At 40.0% G+C, this 19295-nt stretch overlaps 1 protein-coding gene across 14 annotated transcripts in view; it reads right to left on the bottom strand.

Moving 5' to 3' along the window:
- LOC125768381 (heterogeneous nuclear ribonucleoprotein L) overlaps positions 1 to 19295 on the bottom strand; it is a 182837-nt gene that overhangs the window by 53313 nt on the left and 110229 nt on the right. For all 14 annotated transcript variants that reach the window (XM_049435957.1, XM_049435960.1, XM_049435961.1 and 11 more), the window contains one exon: positions 6631 to 6716. In XM_049435957.1, coding sequence (XP_049291914.1) covers positions 6631 to 6716 — 86 coding nt within the window. The remainder of the gene's footprint in view (positions 1 to 6630; positions 6717 to 19295) is intronic.

Here is a 19295-nt window from a genome sequence, read left to right as displayed (position 1 = left end):
GAAGTTATTTCTCTTTCACTTTTCCCCATATCTTCTTCCTTGTTGTGTTGCTAATGTTTAACACTTTCGCACTACTTCCACCGGTACCAATCTACACAAGCAGCTAATGGTGTTAAATGTTCATCATAGCATACAGCACCATTCTCAGAATCCTTGAATATCTTCTCAACAACAAAACGGTCCAAGACGCCAAAAGGCGCAGAACATCAAAAAGTTAAAACACTCCCCCTTCTCACAAAACAGAAGGCAGGATGCAAATCAGACCATTCCCAGGCTCTTACCACACTCAATAATAGTGCCGCCGTTGCTCACTGAAGCACACGGCCATGCCTAGGGAATAGAATGAGCCTACGGGGCTTAAGGAAATTGTTTCCGAATTAAACCATTCCCCCGGGGAGGGAACTTGCCGGAGGTTTCATGGATGATTTCCTTGATGAACGCCCAAAAAACACAACCAGCCCGTTCCAGCACACACACAGGACCCTTCTTTTCGCTTGTTCGAGCAGAAAATGAGAACAGCTTAATCGGCAATTTTTAGACGACCGTACCCACAACGCTTTCGTAACCACCTGCGGAGGAGAACCGGTGACTAAGAAGTGTAAACTGGGTTTTGTTGGAACGAAGCATATTAATGTCTCTGACCGAACTATATTGCCCGGAAACAATCGAGCACGGACGGTGAGCCACCAGATTTAGCCAACAAAGATCAAAGATCTCCACACCAAACATCGCTCCAACCCGCTCCAACCGCTGGGTATAGTAAAATTAAACGAGCGTTCAAATATCTCCAGAACGTCATCTTTTGACCAAAAGCGGTACACTAGAGCAGCTTACGGAAACAAATCCAACCGTACAACATCAACAGGCACACTATCTTCCATGAAATGCTGTTTTCCCGGAAATTTTGCACAAAGCAGCTTTAGTCAGCCGCTGGAATGAGGTTGCCCCAAAGTTCCTTAACACACGCGTTCCTAACCTTTTGTTCGTCCGGGACAAACTTCTGACTTTTGGGACGTTTTAAGAAGTTAGCCTATGCTCGCTCACCATGCTAAAGATCGTCACAGATTTTGCGGACACAGTTGTCAGCACTTTTGGCCGCTTTGGCCCCACTGGAACAGGAACCACACTAATTTAGTTTTGTTTTGCAGTGTGTGGGTAGTGTCTTACGCTAACTTTGCACATAATTAACACTGATGATGACACATTACGGGTCCTGTCGGATGACTTTGCCGGTCATTTTGAGGGAAGTAAGAAGAATTCTTAACTCACATAAACAAGTAAATAATTATAATGTTTCTTTTACGGGCAAATGTAAGGTAAATGAATAGAGTAAATGATGGTAATAACAATAAATTAAATGTACAACAAAAAGTCACAATATGCCTTGATAAAATTAAGATCTGTGTACAATTCGTTCCAATTCCGGTGTATGAAGGAAAAACCTGACAAATTCTTTCCATTTAGTCATTAATTTTTTATCAAACAATTTGCAATATATTCACAAAACTGTCGTCGTAAAGTTAATCTCCACAGAATTAAGCTAGTAGTTTGTGTGTTTAAAAATGGAAGAAAAACAAAACCCACACATGTGTACACCATCGCATCAAGAATTTAAAAAGGATAGCCCATCCATCAGGATATCCGAGGTTTTTGGGGAGGACATACTGTTTTCTGCATTCCTACACAAACACATACTTTACCCAAACTTTACTGTTTAAAGTCTAAGGGTAAAGAGAGAGAGAGAAAAAAAGAATCAACCAGAAACCGACGAAAGCATCAACAACGGCACATGACGCGCGCACATCATTGCGCGAAAATGATAATTCAGTTTAGGGGAAAATTTCCACATTTTTACGACCTGTCTAACTTATTTTCCGGGCTCAGTTTTTTCCCCGACGCTAACATGAGCATCTCTTACACACGCACACGATGAGAAGATCCCCATCGTGAGGATTCATCAATAACGAATGACAATTTGGTTTATGAGGTCCTAAATCCTGAAAGGGGCATGTTTGTTTTTTGGGGGACGAATGTTATGGAGTACCGGGGGAAAAGGTACACTCTTCAAACAAGCTTCGTAGTTGAGCTCTAAAACTGTCTTGTACTGAAATATTTATGAGTTAATCTTTGAAGCTAAAATACCGAAGTTTGCCAGTGATTCCGTGCTTTTGTTTAATATGTTCTTTTTTTTCTTGTTTTGAAATTTTAAACATTTTTTAAATGTCTTTTCTCAACATTTTTAATTCAAGTTTTGTCCACGACGAAAACTAATTTGAATTAGATGAAAAGATGCTATCGAACCTCATTTCAAAGTTCTGAACTTCTAAGACGAACATTTCCAGCAAATTTGTTACTCTTCGTGCCAGTTTGTGCTTAAAATGATGACGAAATTTCAAAACCATGCAAGCAAATTGGAAACAAAAACAAATAACTCTAGGAATGTTTTTCCAAGCGAGATTTAATTTCATTAGAGACGAAATAATTACCAAGAATTCAGGTTGGTACACATTTTCATAGAATTACTCGCTGGGAATTAAATGGATGGATAAAAGACGTATATAATGCTGGCATTTTAATCTCAAAACTCACACACGAATTCCACTGTGGAAAGATGTTTCTGGTGGTTGTGGTTGTTATAATTGCTCCAAAGACACAATGTTTTAAAAAATATATAAATAGAAAAAAAACATTGAAATACATTTGTAATGCTGTTGTTAACATACACCCGCTTTCCTAGGAAAGATATTTTGTAATTAAAATTAAAATCCCTTCAGGGCGATGTGCAATACAAAATGGCGCGCGAAAAAAAGCAACACAATGCAAAACATTGCCTGCATGCATGTGGCAGGCACCTTTTACATGTTTTGCTATCAAGGATTATCCAGTGTAATGACTTTTGCTAGTAACAAACAAAAAACAAAAACGTTAACCGATGCCTCGCAGCCGAGAGCGTTCACACGACAACGTATCGGCCTAGAAGTTGGGTTTTATTTTTCACATATGTACTTTGCTAACAAGCAAACAGGCGAACGATCGCGATTGTTCGACGATGCATTGGGGCATATATTTGAGGATGATTACATCGTAAACAAAAAAAGAAAATCCGTACACCAAGTACACAGGGACCCATAAGATACCGAACCCGAATCGAATGGAACGAAGTCAACCAGCTCGAATGCATTCGCTGGACGCTAAAGCAGCGATGTTTTGAACATAGTTTTATTTCATTGCTCAAGCACCATCCACAATGCGCCATCTTCCTTTTCGGAGTGTTGGTTGGTGGTTTTTGGAAAATGTGTTCACCTGTGAAAAATTAAAATCCCACCTGTTCACCATTTTACATTCAGCGCGCACGGGAGAGAGAGAAAAAGAAGAGCACCAAAAGCAACCGAGTGATAAAGTGGAAATGAAGCGCGCTGCAGTAACGCTTAAGACGATACTTTACAGCCGTCATTATCAAGACCGTTTCCTTCGGCGCAGCGCAACGGCGTAGTAACGCAACAAACGTGGGTCTTTAAAAATGATCAGAATTTATCACTGATTAAAGCTTAAGCGCTGGAAGCAAAAGTGTTATTAAGGGTTTCCGCGCTGCCACGAATGTCCTGGTGTGCCGCATTGCTTTTATTGCTGCTGCTTCGTGTGGTTTTTTGCGAAACGCAAGCACGGATGACACTAACGACACAGGACGGCAACCTGCCGGAAGAAGAACCATCAGCAACGATGTCCTAATGCACGGAACTATTGAGATTAGCGTCGGTGGCAGAACCGAATGGTGTCACTTGGAAAGAGAAAAAAGAACGAGAAACAACCAGAAGAAACACAATAGGACAAAAAGGAGAAACATCACACACACACACAAACACACTGTCACACACTTCAACGGAAGAGAGATGGGCTCAATTATCATTTATTACTGCAAAACACAGACCGGGGCGGACGGTACGAACAAATTCGCCTACCGTCCACAACCACGACGCGGACTGAGCGAGCGCCTGGGTGGATTTGGCCAACTAATGAGCCACCAATTAGCGTATCACAGATGGGAAGAGGCTGCAAAAAGTGGTGAAAAAAAAACAAAAAATGCTGGACACCAACACTGGACATAAGCAGCACAAGCTCGGTTTGTCACCGGCCATTTGCAACTTTTTGTTTTCCTTTTTTTCTCGCTTAGTCCCATTTGCAATCCCGGATGACAACGGCGGCCGGGCGTTTTGTTTGCTAGCTTTGTGTTGTGTTGTGTACGAATTCAGTTTCTTTTTGCCGCGTTAAGCGTTAATTTTTACCCACCAAAGGACGACGGGCCTCAGGGTCGTGGAAAGTAACGATGAAGCTAAATGAATTGGCTCGTATCCATTTTGCTTGCTTGCGCTTGATTTCGTTCATTTTGCTGGTTTTGCTACTGCACCAAAGAAACTTTTCGTACCGCGCTGGACGCGGAGAGAACACCACACTGGCAGCATTATCCTTTTTAGCCGTGTTACAACACCCGCGAATTGAGGCGAATGCTCATTCGAGTTAATTGATCATCAGCGATAATGATAAGAGGATATTCAGCGACCATCTTCAGCGAAGGATAAGGATAAGATGGAGGTGTATCATCCAAAGATGGTGTCATTTTTTTGCTGGGTTGGTTTTGTTCGCACAATGATTGGATATTTAGGGACAGAAGAATTTCAATCAGTATTATCGTTGTGGATAATGGGGCGCTTTAGTGATTCATTCTCATCACAAAGAAAAGGGATGATGCGATGAAGCGAATAGCATGACATTGAAATATAAAACTGAATGTTAAGCCAAGGCTTGAAGGGGAAAATTACGGTTACTCTCAAATTACACCACTCATTTTATTATGGATGAATGTAAGATGGAAAAACAGAAAGACAAACATTAATGGCAATAAAGATATTAGCGAACATTACAACATGCTAAATTGATTTAATGAAATATTTATGCTGTCCGTATAGGTTGAGGTACCAAGATTTTTACGATGGTCTAAGAAAAGATTCTAGTAAAAAAAAAAACGAAAACGCCCAGATAGGGTTCAAAACTTGACCCACACGCGAATTCTTTAGTATAAACAGGGAATGATTATTCAATCAATGGGTAATTGAATGTTACTTATCCACATTGTAATTACATACCATCAAAAGAGTAAATTACGCTTCAAACAAGTAAACTTACTACATATCCGAATTAATAATTGTGTGTAATTAATATTTTTAAGACTTTCCTAGTGTTGTTTCAGCCCACTTCCCTACAAACCAACAGACACACACATCCTCCGGCGAAACTTTTGCCATAGCAGAAGCATAAATTCTAATTACTACGCTTACGATCATAAACGTTCCCTTCCAAGCATCACGTGCGACCACATAATACTGCGATCATAACCAATTCCGGCCAAGATGGAAAACGACACCTTCAGTAAAACGTTAAAACCGAAAGCTTGTTGTTACATCCGACTAAACGCCTAGTAACGACAATGTTACCTACGGGCTACAAATCTTCCATGCACCGGAAATGAACGACAGCGATTAAATGAACTTTCGTTAGGTGGCACTCCTCCACGTGGTACACTCCTCTTCAAGGTAGGTAAGGGTTTTTCCGACGGCGCAACAACAGCCAATCGAAATTCACATTAAACGATTACAGCAACGCACGGTGAAAGGTGCAAATTGGGGCTTTTGGGTGGCTTGGATGGTAATGTTTTTCTTGCGCGGCAATGGCCAATTTTTCGCAAGCATGAACCATGCTTCCCCCGCATACATCTCGCGCGACAACCGTCTTTATGGTCGATGGGACAAACAAAAGGGCAAAAAGGAAACAAAATTAACCATCGCTTCAGCGAAAAATATATCACCTCGTGACAATTAATTTTGAGTGACAATTTTCTTGTAGCGAAAATTATTTCCCGTCTTCCGTTTTTCCTGCACGTCCGTGTGTAGGGGGAACGATCGGTTCAAACTTCATTTACACCACCGACCACCAGATGGCGTGTGCCGATTATAACCGACCGAGCGGAATAAATTTGTTTCCACCTGTCCTTTTCCACCATTTTCCGCACAGCGTCCGCCAACAGTTGGAAAGCTAACACGATTGGCGACGAGAAAATCTATTCAACGAGGTGCGAAACGGTGCGTAACAACCGTGCAAGTAAATGTGAACGTGGGAAAATTTATCGCGTGCGTCTTCCCACACGGAAGAGCTGTTGTTGATTTTGTTTTTGTTTCATGTTTTTTTTTTTTTGCATGCCACTTAATTTCCTTGCCGTTCGGTACTTTGTCCGGTAGCGTACAGCCGAGCGTATGGCATGGTAGAGCGTAATTTCCGTCAACAAATAAACGGCGGTTGGCATTAAACGAGCGCAAATTACGCGCCATCTAAACGGTCGGTACGCGGCATGTAGCGTTACGGAGTCCTGCTGCTAGTAGCGAGTTGCACATACATAGACCATTGCCGGTCGAGCGATTTATCGCGCACTAAATTCATTCAATTTTCTCATCCCATGTATCTTTTGATCCTTGCCATTCTGGCATTTGATGGGTATATAGCAATAGCAAACAAATCAAGCTTCTGTTCATATGGATTACGCACTGAAACAAGGGTAAGACATCATTTAGAAAAGGATATTCGACCATTGCTTGGACGCCATTCTTCTTGAATATCACGATGCGTTGCACTTGGCCATTTGGTTGACAGATCGTGTGCAGTACGTCCTAAAACGAGAAGAAAGAAACATAGACAAATTAGATAATTTATTTTAATGCAGAATTAAACAATGAAGGCATTGATACATTAAGAGTAATAGACTTGAAAGACGTCAAGCAATAGATGTCAATTTTACAGTGTCAGGAAATCTCAGTTACAACTCAAATACAAGACGATATCCACAATTTTAATTAGAAAAGTTTCCATCACAAATACACGCCTTCATCATCAGTTCGAGATAGCCAAAGCTAATTTTCTTAACAAACCACTAGCGAAGAGGTACTTTACAGTTCACTACTTGTTCATCTTTCATCTCACCAGTTAACGAGACATTTCAAAACGTTCCTCTTAAAACAAACAACTTAGCTAAGTCGTATAGTTGGAACCAGAAGCAGAAACACCGCAAATTACTCGAGATAGATCTCCGGTAATGGTGCTCAGGTTACGGGTATTTTAGAGAATTCCCAAGAACCATATACAACTCTGCCACACTGTCGAGGACTCATTACTTCCAGCAAAACGTCACACGAATCATCGAAAATACTCTTCGCTTTTACAGTTGCCGGTCAACCAATTTCAATTTCGTATGACAGAACACCCGTGGGTCCGGCATCGCCACCCGAAAGTCTTAATGTCACGACGGCATGGTGCAATTTGGGAAATAGCATCACGTCAGAACGTCTGCTCAGCCGAACGGTACCGGAAACAGGAACAAATTGGAAGCACGTGCACTCAATTAAAATGTCAAACCCTTACCACACCATTGGCAGCCAGTATGAAGATGCCAGGGGTCGCGGCTCTTAGCAGCTTATGGACGCGGAACATACAAATGAATACATTATTTAGGCACCAAAGTTTCCTGCCTTCACGGGATTCAGGATGACGGAGTGCTACTGACGTCTGGCACTGGATGGGTCATTTACAACTTTTTCGCTTACACTGCACAACACTGTGTACTGCCGGACGAGAGTTTAGAGGTGGCATATGAAGTTAGGAAAACTTGGAAACTTTGTCAAGGATAAGAGTGGAAAGGAAACGACAAACCGTCTCGCACGGTCCACTCGCTCTCATTTGCAATTTTACTGGAGACGTTATCGGTGTACACAGCGTGTGCGGTTAGATGTGTGTGCCTGTGTTCTGAGGCTATAAACGGAACGGGAAAGATAAACGGAAAGCTCGTTCCGGGTGCCTTATCTTTACAGCTTTTGTGGTAAATGTCAATGCCTCCTACATCCGCCTTCCAACCACACAACCTTGTAAAAGGACATCCTGGTGAACGGGTTGCTATTAATTCCACACACTTGCACTCACTCGTGTGCCGGTACAGTGAGGATGGAAGTAACATATCGGTCACTGGTCAGTCGTTCCAGATCAGTATCCGCGGTAGTCTGTGCTGACCAATCGTATGCCCGCAAAAGGCACAAATTAAGCGCTTCGTTGTAACGTTATAGATCGCACTATAAATCACACCACAAACCACGGCTTAAGCAACATGTTACAACGATCGTTCAAGCGTTACTGAGAAATGAACGCCCTTTTTGCGGCGCTCGAATTCCAATTTTGATTGTTATTGGAGTTACGCAACGCAAGAAACTTTTAAGTATTTTCAGTGAACGCGCCTAAAGCTTGTGTCTTACATTAGAGTAACTCAATTTTGCACGGTTCTACGAAAACATGTTTACAATCAAATTCGCATGCTCTTTCCAACTCCCAGAGCTCATCAGCATGTCTAGGTGCTTATTTCTGAAGCTTTCGCTTGTGAAAGCAATACAATACACGCTCCACGAAGACACTTTGTCGGCAGTCGTGCTTCAGTGGAAACAATCTGTTTGAAGCGTTTTGTTCAAGAAGCTGTTTATAATCTCATGAGACAAACAACGGAACACAGCCGACATACACTTAGTATACATGCATGTAATTCAATTCTATCTTATTCCTTGGATAAAATAGCAACCCTGATTTTCGTCTATGATTCTCCATGTTTTTATAGTATTAGATATGAAGGCAAACTTGTTTCGTTAGGAATTATTTTCCTACCATAATTACAAAACAATTGTTTAACGACCGTGTATAAGGGCCAGAAACAGCTAATCGACGATAAGTATAGGTTAACTATATAGGAGGAAGCATCTTCATTCAATGGAAAAGACACAAAAGACCCGCACTAATCACCGGCCCCCATAATCTTCACGTTCTTCAAAGATCTACAAACGGTTTAATGAGTTCGATCCGTCGTAGGCAAACATCTTGAAACTGAGTTATATTTTTTCCTCTCAAACATCCAACCAAAACGTTTTAATCGGATTCAGAAACAGCTACCGAATGATTATTCCGTTTGAGTAAAGACCAAAAAAGATACAAATCGCATGTCATTGCTTCGTTGTGTTTTTCTACTTCTTTCCACTTTAGTTGCTGAGCTAACATTTCAGTCGTTCAGTTTTGAAAGGGGAGGCCAGATAAATTTGCTCAAAAAGATCCATTAAATGCCGGCTAAACAAAAATCAGGACGTAATCGAGATTTCCCTTCTTGTAAGAAATCAACTTGTGGACAACTGATGATTAGGAAGATTAGCGCTCCCTCTTCACAGAAGGGACAAAAACTTCGTTCGTTTTAATGGTGGTCAAGTATCATATCAACAGCAACAAAAAGCACCAAAAAGACCCCCCAAATTTGACTAATGTTACGCTGGCGGTGATAAACACAGAAAAAAAGAACATGATGGAAGTACTAGCAGCATGATTGTTAATGACACAGTGAGTAGGAAAATGGTTACAACCAGGAAATATTCACGCTACCTCATGCTAATCCAATTAGCTGACAGTAAGCATGATTTGCTGTCGGTGCGTCGGGCAAAATAGCGAATAAATCCAACAAAGACGAGACGTGGCATACTGGAGCGCACAGTTTTTGCGGCAATCAACTGTCCCAGCACATGAATTAATGTGAACGGAATGGAATGACGGTTGTAGTCAACATTCTAGACTTTTGTAACGAAGGAAGTTGAATGTAAATAGTGGTGTAGAAAGTTTTCGTTCCGGTTTGTTTCAGTTAAGGTATTATGTTACGCTTCCGACATTGGATTTAGTAATCGTGTTGGATACTCTTGGAAAATTCAATTGAGAGTTGTTGCATTGTTTATTGGCAAATAAACGATTTGAGTCGATTAACATGTTTCATCACCCACCAGACATGACCCGATAGAAGCTATTTTATGTATAAACGTATATTTAAGTATAAAATACACTTACATCAGCTTCCGGTAGAATGCGCTAGATGGCGCTAACTCGTACCAAAGAATAACTCCACCCGTTCTAGTAAAACTAATCCAATTGCTGACAATCATTTCACTAACCAAACGGCACAAGTAACGACATCAGTGCAATGAGCTGACAATAGCACATCGGTTTGACGAAGGCAAAAGAAGCAAACATAGTGCATTGCATGCAATGAAACCGTAATATCTTCAACAATACAACGAACGACGTCATCGAGACGCGCGTAAGGCATTCCACCAAGCGTCTCACGTGGCTGCACATCACAGCATAGTGTTTGATGGGCTGGAAGTGGTTTTTATGATGTGCCACCATAAATCAATCCCACCGTCGTTTGACGGTGTCGTACGAACCGGACGAAGATGCGCCGTACGAGCATGCAACTTCCCGATACAGCTGTTGAAGGTTATTGGACGATATTTTTATCACCGACAGCTTCAGCACGACTAGGTTAATTTTTGTCATAACTTGCGTGATGTCTTCCCAAACGTGATGTTGCTCCAAAGGGAATTGCCAATAGCTAGCGGGTTGGAGGTTTGTTTTGCTGACACGCTCTTCTAGATTAGGTCCTATCGCATAATTGACCTTCCAAAGAATTCCTCCGACGCTTTATTACAAGTCATTTTTTTACTTCCACATTCTAACACCAGATGGCGAGCATGAGATCGTTCTGCAAAGCAAACTGAACCAGAGATATTAACGAGCTGCATGTCTAAATGCCAATAAGATACATTTTCCAACTGTCGAACATGTTCCGAAAAAGTGCATCTTGTTCTTGCCTGTCCAAAGTAGGTAATTTCTACGTAACGAAAGCGTTTGCCTCCTCTTCTCCTCTCGATTTGCTTGTCGAACATTTACATCCAAACACATTTTGGAACGTGGCATAACCATGTGCCCCACCTGAACGACCGACACAGGCCAAACTTCACCTTAGGGGACAATCAGTGTTTGTTTACTGGAAATTTTGTCGAACAAACACATCCAAATCCAGGCATCGATTCCGGAAAAAAGGATACTTCCGCACCGTTCAACGAAAAACTATACTGTAGCCGGAAAATCTGAGCAACGAGACTCATGAATAATCATGAGGGCACAAAACCCGACTCCTTCCGACTGGTGGAGAAATGAAACTGGAAGAGCCCACCGTAAAACCCATCAACAGTTGTTCGAGCTTACCGTAAAGAATCCGTTAAGGGTTTTCAGATTCTACAGCAGGTTTGACCGGCTCACCAACCACTAGACACGTGGGACGCCAGATACGTTTTGGATTATCTTTGGATGACATGCCTCGAAGGAGAAGATATTTTGTTGTTCTTTGCCCATTTGCTTGGTCAGCAGCACGTAAATAACCTGTCAATCTGGCCGATTTTTACCGAAGCGGAACAGAAAACAGCATAAATCCTCTACAGGCAAAAATTCTACCGCAAAAAAAACCTTTTAATATCGATTGTTTTACGGTGTGCCGGACGACGGTGAATTTAATATTTGCTAAAATTGAAAAATATATCCTTTTTTTCCTCTACCCCGGCTAAGCTTTCGCGAGTGGTTTGGAGAAAAATCAAAATTGGCATCAATCGAACAGTGGATAAGGTTTTATGCTTTCTTTTTAAACACTCTTTACCCAGCTGCACCATTGGCCATAAATTTATCATCTCTTGGTGGTTTGAACAATCTCCACCGTCAGAACATGCGACCGCCGAAGAACATGATTTTATGTGAAAATTATTCACGAAAAACGAGTTCCCAATAAAAAAAAAGAAGACCACTCCCTTGCAAGTTTGCGCCACTGGGTAGAACATAACGAAAACAAGCGATCTACAGCGACGCGTTCCTGGTGCATCACCATTGCAGTTTTATGCAGCATTGATTGAAATTTATGATTTTGCGATCCCAGCTGCGGGAAATATTTGGTTAAAAAACTCACCCCAAAAAAAAGTCACTAGGGAAACGATATATTTTAGTACTTTTTTATTATATTTATTCCGTAAAATCTGTTGCTTTAATTTTGTGCAGTTTTTTTTTTTCAAAGCCATTAAATTCTAACGGGATTTTCAATAAAAACTTTGCGCTTTTCTTTTCCTTTGCATCATTTTTTATCTTGTATTAAGATTTAAAAACAAACTCTAATTTTTTTTCCACACCACAAAACAAAAAGTTCTATTGAAGAAATTTTTTTCAACTACAATTAAAAATTTTGTACAAAGCGTAAAAAATATGGTACAATAAAAAAAAATTACTTAAAATTTTCTCATCCCTGTCAAAGCGCATCGGGAGATCCTGGGCTTTCCGTCGTGAAGCAAAAATTATGCAAATCATATCAAATTATTCACGCTGCAGGCGGCTAATGCAATGTTCAGGTCTAAAAATGCCCACCCAACCCCCCGTCGGGATGTTTTTTTTGTGTTCTATTTTCTGACTCCAAACAAAGCTCACGCTGTGGGCCCGTTGAAGATTGAACAGCACACAAAACCGACCATCTTTTCGTGTTCTGATTTTTATTTCAAAGAAATTAACAATTCTCCCGCCCTCATTTACACCGTACACACTCCCGTAGGCCTGGGTATAGATAAGTTTTTTTTGTTGCTTTTTCACCATCGCCAAGGAAAAACCTCCCTTTTTTTCGAGGAAAATATCACCCAGGGAAAACTTGACTCCGAAACATGGTGATTAGTTTTGCCATCGAGCCCAAAGTTTGGTGAAAGCAAGCCTTCTCCCCCATCGCCTGGGACGATGTTTAATGAAAAATGGGCGATAATTTAATTTCAACAAGTGAAAGATTAATTTCCACCCATTAATGGTTTTCTGGTTGCCACGAGTAAAAGGGATGCTTACGACTTAGAAAGCTTCTGGTTTGAGTAATGATATTGCTTTCACAGTCTGCTAAGGAAGACGGCATAATTATTAATAAATAAGCAAAAGCTTTAAGCAACTTTTTCAGTATGAAAAGGTATCACACTCACACAAAGATGTACAGTTTCACACAAAAGCAGCAAGCAAACAAGAGCATTCTACAGAGCAAAACCATTGAGAAACGGAATTGTATCTTGGAAGCAGATTTGTTGCGCCATGTCAAGATTGTATTCTCGTTCATCAAAACGTTTACCATAATCTCAATGTTTCTTCTAATACCCTGCAAGGAAGAAAATAACCTCTCCCGCAAAGTCAAAGCGTTCTTGTGTACGAAAATTTTCCCAGACAAGTAATCCATCAAACAGATTTGACGCTCTCGTCATGATTCAGTTCTTTTTTTCTTCATTCAAGAATATTTTCCTTTTATTCGATATCCGGAACAATATTCAACAAAAAAATGGAAACAGGTTACCTAAGGTTCATCCGGTCATCCGTTAGCAATAATGTTAAACTTTTTCCTTTTAAGAATATTTCATTTGTCTAGGCGATGGAGTTTGAAGCCTTCATTTCGGTAGATATGTTGGATTTTGAATGACTTTTCTATTAAATAAGTATACAAACAAGTGTTTTCATTAAAAAAAAAAAACTAAATAGAAATTTCTATAACATTAACCATCCTCTAATAGCTGTAAAAGACGCAAGCACAAATAACCTTTTTAAATCTCATAAACACATTATGAATTGCTCTTTTTTAATCCTAATAAAGTAACCCCCATCGATTCTCGTGCATTCTTTTGTTGGGTTAAACAGCTTTTTAAACACAATTTGAATTTATTAAATTCGGTTACACAACCGCGACTAACGATCGGGAGCACCGACACAAGCAAACCGTCGAGTGTGATTTAATTTATCCAATTTAATGACACGTCCATGCGCCGCTCGGAACGAACAGGCAGGCCAAAAAAACTTCCCTACAGAAACCATGTTTTTTTTGCGTGTTCGTATTTGAGAATCATTTTCCTAGCCACAAGGAACCATCGGTAGCCGGTTTCAAAACCGCAGTATCCCGAAGCCCCGCGGGAAAATCTACAAGGAAAATCAATTTTTCAAATACCTCACACTCGCACCCCATTTTCCGGTGGAACATTCTGCGGAGTTTTGCCATTATGATGTGCCACCGACGGAGCTCATAACCATCAAAATTCTATTAAATTCGCATCATCACACACGAATCGATCGAAAGTAAGGGTAGTATTGCTTCGATAACCGACTTCAGTAGGGTGCTCCACTCAACCCAACAATTTGTTGTACGAAAATAAAAATCGTAAGTAGAGTAGAAATTAGTTATTATGACTTAACAAATGAACAAATTACTATATAACTAGATTTGGTTATAATGAAAAAATAAAAATAAAAAAATTCAATTACAACCAAAGCGGGCGCCTGGTCATTTACTCGCGTACCACGGGGAAAACAGTCATTGATCGAAAGATCCCAAAAGCTAAGGCGTATTTTACAGCACGGTTTCGGCATGTCAAAGAACGAAAAGCACATACTGTCATGTGCTCATTCATAAGATATCCTTGCAAGGAATTGAGGAATTTAGATCAATTTCCACTCATATCGATACATAGCAGAACCGTTCCTCCTAGCCAACCGTTCTAACATTATTCATGTTCAACTTCGATTTAAACGCTGCTAGGAGAAGAGATAAAGGATCGCCAGATAAAAAAGAAAATATAAATAAGCACACCGAACCAAACGGTAGAAGAGAATCGAGATTTTAATGGAAAACCTCTTCACTTCTTCACTTCACTTCAGCAGGATAAACAAGAGGGAAAAAAGGGAAGAAAAAAAGAAAATGAAAGATAGTGGGCGAAAGAAAGAAAAAATCCCTTAAATCGAAAAGCTACCATCACTCCACACTGTCTTTTGCGTAAGGATAATGCGGTGCATGAGGGAGGATATTGAATGATTTTCTGCACGATAGACGCTCTGGACATTGGACGATGTACAGCGCCCACGGACGGGGATTGGAACGAGCGATCCTAGATGAATGGAAGCTTTAAACGGATCCCGTATGTTCTGCCCCACACAAAGGTGACTATCATATTTTAGAGAAAGATATGGCACACGAGAGAATAAAACGGTAAAGAAAAGCAAAAGACACGAAGCAGATACACATCATCAAAGCGGGGGCGAGCGGCTAGAATTGAATTTCAACATGATACGTTGAAAGGACCACCACATGGAGCGTCCCACAGGTTCATTGGCCAGGATGTTTTTGGGGGCGTGTACCGTGCACACAAAAGCTAACAAATGATTCTACACCTTTCGTTTCCACTCCTTTCGCTCGTGTCACTCTATCTACCCGTCCTGATCTTAAATTTTATTTCACAAACCATTTGCTGCTGCTGCTGTTGCTTTGTTGATGGCACATTTTCGGACGAAAGCATCATTACGAATGATTAGCAAACGGATCGTCGTCAATCTGGGGCAGAAACTATTTCATTCACTCCCAGTGGAATTTCATTTGCTTCAAGTGTAGCGAGAGCTGAATGAAATTCTTCGAACCTAATTGAACGAATACGGCTAAGAGTGAAATATAGGAAAAGTTGGTACTGGTGTTTGTGTGCAAAGGAATGAGCATTTTCCAATGGTTGAGCAAATGTGATTTAGTTTTACATGCTTTGTTACGATTTCTCGAAAAATGTGAGGATAATGTGAAGTATTTCAGTATCCAAGTAAATTGAAAAATAAATTATATCCAAAGAGATTGAAATTATTTTTGCTGCTAAAAAAACAAATACATTTCAATTCATGTTGTATAACTTCTAAACAAATAGTGAATAAGCAAAAATTAAATAATGAAGTTGATAAACATAGCCAAAACATATTGTAAAACAACAAGCATAAGCAAAACACTTATTGCGAAGTGAAGAGATAATCGAAATCACTCCACCAAACAAGATAACAACAGTAGAAAACATCAAACGTACTTAACCAACTCGCGTTTTTGCGCCACAACAACACAAACAACCGCTTATTAGCAGCACAAAACAGATGCTAATCCATCCACCGCTTTCCATCAGAAACTCATCTCTACAGGTGTATGGTTTTGAGTTTTTTTTCCCCATCACGAGAAAAATCACATCTTCCACTTTCCATGGTTCCAATTTTCTTCCTTCCCATATTATCATCATCATCACCCATCAGCAAAAGGTGAAGAGTGAGCGCCGGTGGTAAACTTGTCAAATAAGTTTATTTAACCAAAATGTTCATTCATCTTTCAGCGGGCAAACCGAGCAACCATCATCCAATTGGAAGGGCTGAAAACCCCATAACCATTTCTCGTTTAGCGCAAAAGACATCGCGCTCCATCCCGATTCCGCGTCGTTCCTAACTGGTGTGTTATGTTTTTCGTCTTTCTTCGTGTCTTTTATTTTTGTCTGTTTTTCGTTGTTGCTTTTTTTTCTCTCTTTTCTATCTTACACCAAATCGTTACCACACTGCTGCGTTTTATCAACCGCCAGCTTCTCTTGTGTTCTTTATCCACCTAAATCATTATTAAACTTCCATCGCGGACTTTCGGTTCCACTCCCGTAACTGAAGAAAACTTCCCTCCCCAGACTAGCGATGATGCCGCGACGTCGGCAAACACACCAGGTGTGCCAACGATGAATTTGGCAGTGGCACACGGTAGAAATATGAGTGTTGTTTGTTTCAGCAAACATAAAAACAGTACGAGATACGTATCAGAAGATGCTCCCGCTGAAGCGTGGAACGAATGCGTCCGCTCAAGAAGCAACGATGATGAGATGAACACTCGTGGGTGTTGTGCCGCAGGGAGTTATCTATTTTGGTGGATGAAAATAACGCGTAATGTTCAAATACTGCATTTGCTACCTTTTTTGTTTTTTTGTACTATGGTGATCCTAGCGCCCCCTAGTAGGAAACATGCGTATCAGATTCTAGTGTTAAGTGAGAAGTACAGGACCAGGACCTGAGTAGCCTGAATGTGAAGAATAGGTTCGGCACGCTGCACCGACGGTATATAAAGCGAAGGTGTGCCGCAAATATTGGTTTTGTGTAGGGACTTATCTCCTTGCAGTGAACCAGCTCGTTATAGCCCGTTGTTTGTGTAAATCATTTCATTTTTTTATGATGATTTGGTGGAGTTATATTCCATAAGAATATTTTACAAAAGCTTCTTTTGAATTTTACATAAATATTTTACATTTTTGAAAACATAAACAAATTCATAAGAATATTCGATAATCCAACAAAATGATAGTATTAGAAACACAACCGAATAGAAAACACCCTGCGAAGCGTCGTAATCTGACGACAAATCATCTTCGTTCGCTTAGAGCAAATGCGACAGACGGCGCGAAATAAAACAAAAACCGCGCAAGGTAAGTAGAAAATAGAAAAAAAAAACAAAATAAATGGCGAACCTATTAGGTGCACGGCGAACGAAAGACAAATGGTCATTTATAATAAAATTTACTTCTCTCCCACTTAAACACACACTCCCAGAAGCAAACAATAAAAAAAAGAATCTCACCCTCTGCATCCCTTCGACAGCACTCTGCTTTTTATCATCCCAGCGCCGAAACCCATCTCAAGCGGTAGGGACAAATGGCGCAAATGAGCGAGAATTAAGTGGAATCTCTTCCCGAACGCGCGCGCGGTGAGTGTGTTTGTTTGTTTGTTTACGTTAATTTCATGCAGACGTCACACCCGCGCTTCTCACCCATAATTTGTGAACTTTGGGTTTCTGTCATCTGTCAATGGGAATTTGTGGAGGATGGGCGTGAGATGGGTGAGTGAGCCGTGATCTGCAATGCTTAGCACATTATACACACAACCTGCAGTTCGATTCCCCGTGGACAGTGATGGATCAAAAGCATCACACAAATCTCCCAAACGCATTATCGATTGAGTGTCGAGGCTCGGCTATAGTTTTGTTTTTTGCTAAACGCGTTGTTGGGGATGGGGGGATGGAAGCAAAAAAATGGGGATGAAATTTAACAACCAATCAGTCACTTCATTGCTTCACTGTAACCTGAATGGAAGGATCAAACATCAAGCATGTCACCGCATTTTACGGTTTATTTCGTGCTCAAATGATCCATCGATTGCACTTACACTCAATGCCATTCGATGCTAGAGGTGAACGCGTTTGATCAATGTTACGAAGAAGGATAAAAGGTTTGAACTACACTTAAAGATTATTCTGAACAGATTGAAATTGCCTATTCATGTTGTATAAATATTTCCAAAATTTACTTCTAATTAAATTTAAATTTTCCTACAGTTTAAGCTTGAAGTTTAAGCTAAAGTAAACGAAAGTTCTACACATGTTCACCTCAATTGATTAGCAGATAAATTTAAGTCAACTCATAACATTTATGATGTGGAAATATTTCCCCTTAACAATTTAATGCTCAATTAATTTTAAACATTTTCTCCTCGCCATACAATTGAACAAGCACGCAGGAAATCTGTTAGCAATCGAAACCCACACAAGATAAAACGATTTAGCTCATTAGAAAACAATTAAAAATAAATACCTGCTTCCAAAAATTGGTTTCCTATAAAGTATTCTTTAAGCTCCCCTTCCAGCAACAGGTTGTCATTAAGCGATTCTAATTTAAATACCCAAAAATAAAAGGACACACATTACAAGTACGGTCCACAACAACCATTTCCATGCCGCACGGGGTCCGATGAAGCCAAAACGCACGCATACACACGGACGAAACTAATTGTGGTAAACCGATTTAATGCCGTGCCGATTGTGTGGGGAATTGATTCGATACCCAGAAGTGAGGACCATGGCACAATTTATACACACCGGAAAAGCTTCCGTTTTTCCCGTTTTTCCAGCTTAATGTAAAAAAAACGTTGGAAAAAATCAACTTTATCCCGTTTCATTCCAATCGAATTGCCTTAATAACATCGAATGTCTTTTTTAACGCAATCAAACAAAACATTTAAATACTCAATTTTGAGATTTTTTTATGTTTAAAACACACCCTTTTGCGTGTAATCTGAAGGATTAGCTTGCAGTTTGAATGTTTACGTTCTATTAATTGATATGTTTCTTTATATTTTGAGTAATCTCATTTTTAACTAAAAAAATTGTACTATCTTTCATTCTTTTTAGCTATAGCTGTCACTTTGACAGCTGATTTTGATTTTATTTATAGCTGTCACTTTGATAATTTGTATTAAGTTTTTAAACTATTTACATTTATTTTTTCTTTACAAAATATTTTATATGATTTTATGAACGACGAACTGATTACAACTGATTATCAAGTATTACATGTATGGAAAATATTAAAAATAAATAAATAAATAAAAAGCCTACCCATTTAACAGTTTAGCACCCAAATGGGTTTTAATTTGAAGATTAATCAAAAAGTACGGATTTTGTTGTTGTTGTTGCAAATAAA

The sequence above is a fragment of the Anopheles funestus genome, chromosome 3RL, assembly GCF_943734845.2.
Source record: "Anopheles funestus chromosome 3RL, idAnoFuneDA-416_04, whole genome shotgun sequence".
NCBI lineage: Eukaryota > Metazoa > Arthropoda > Insecta > Diptera > Culicidae > Anopheles > Anopheles funestus.
The sequence above is the reverse complement of the archived record's forward strand: the minus strand, read 5'-3'. Positions and strand labels throughout refer to the sequence as shown.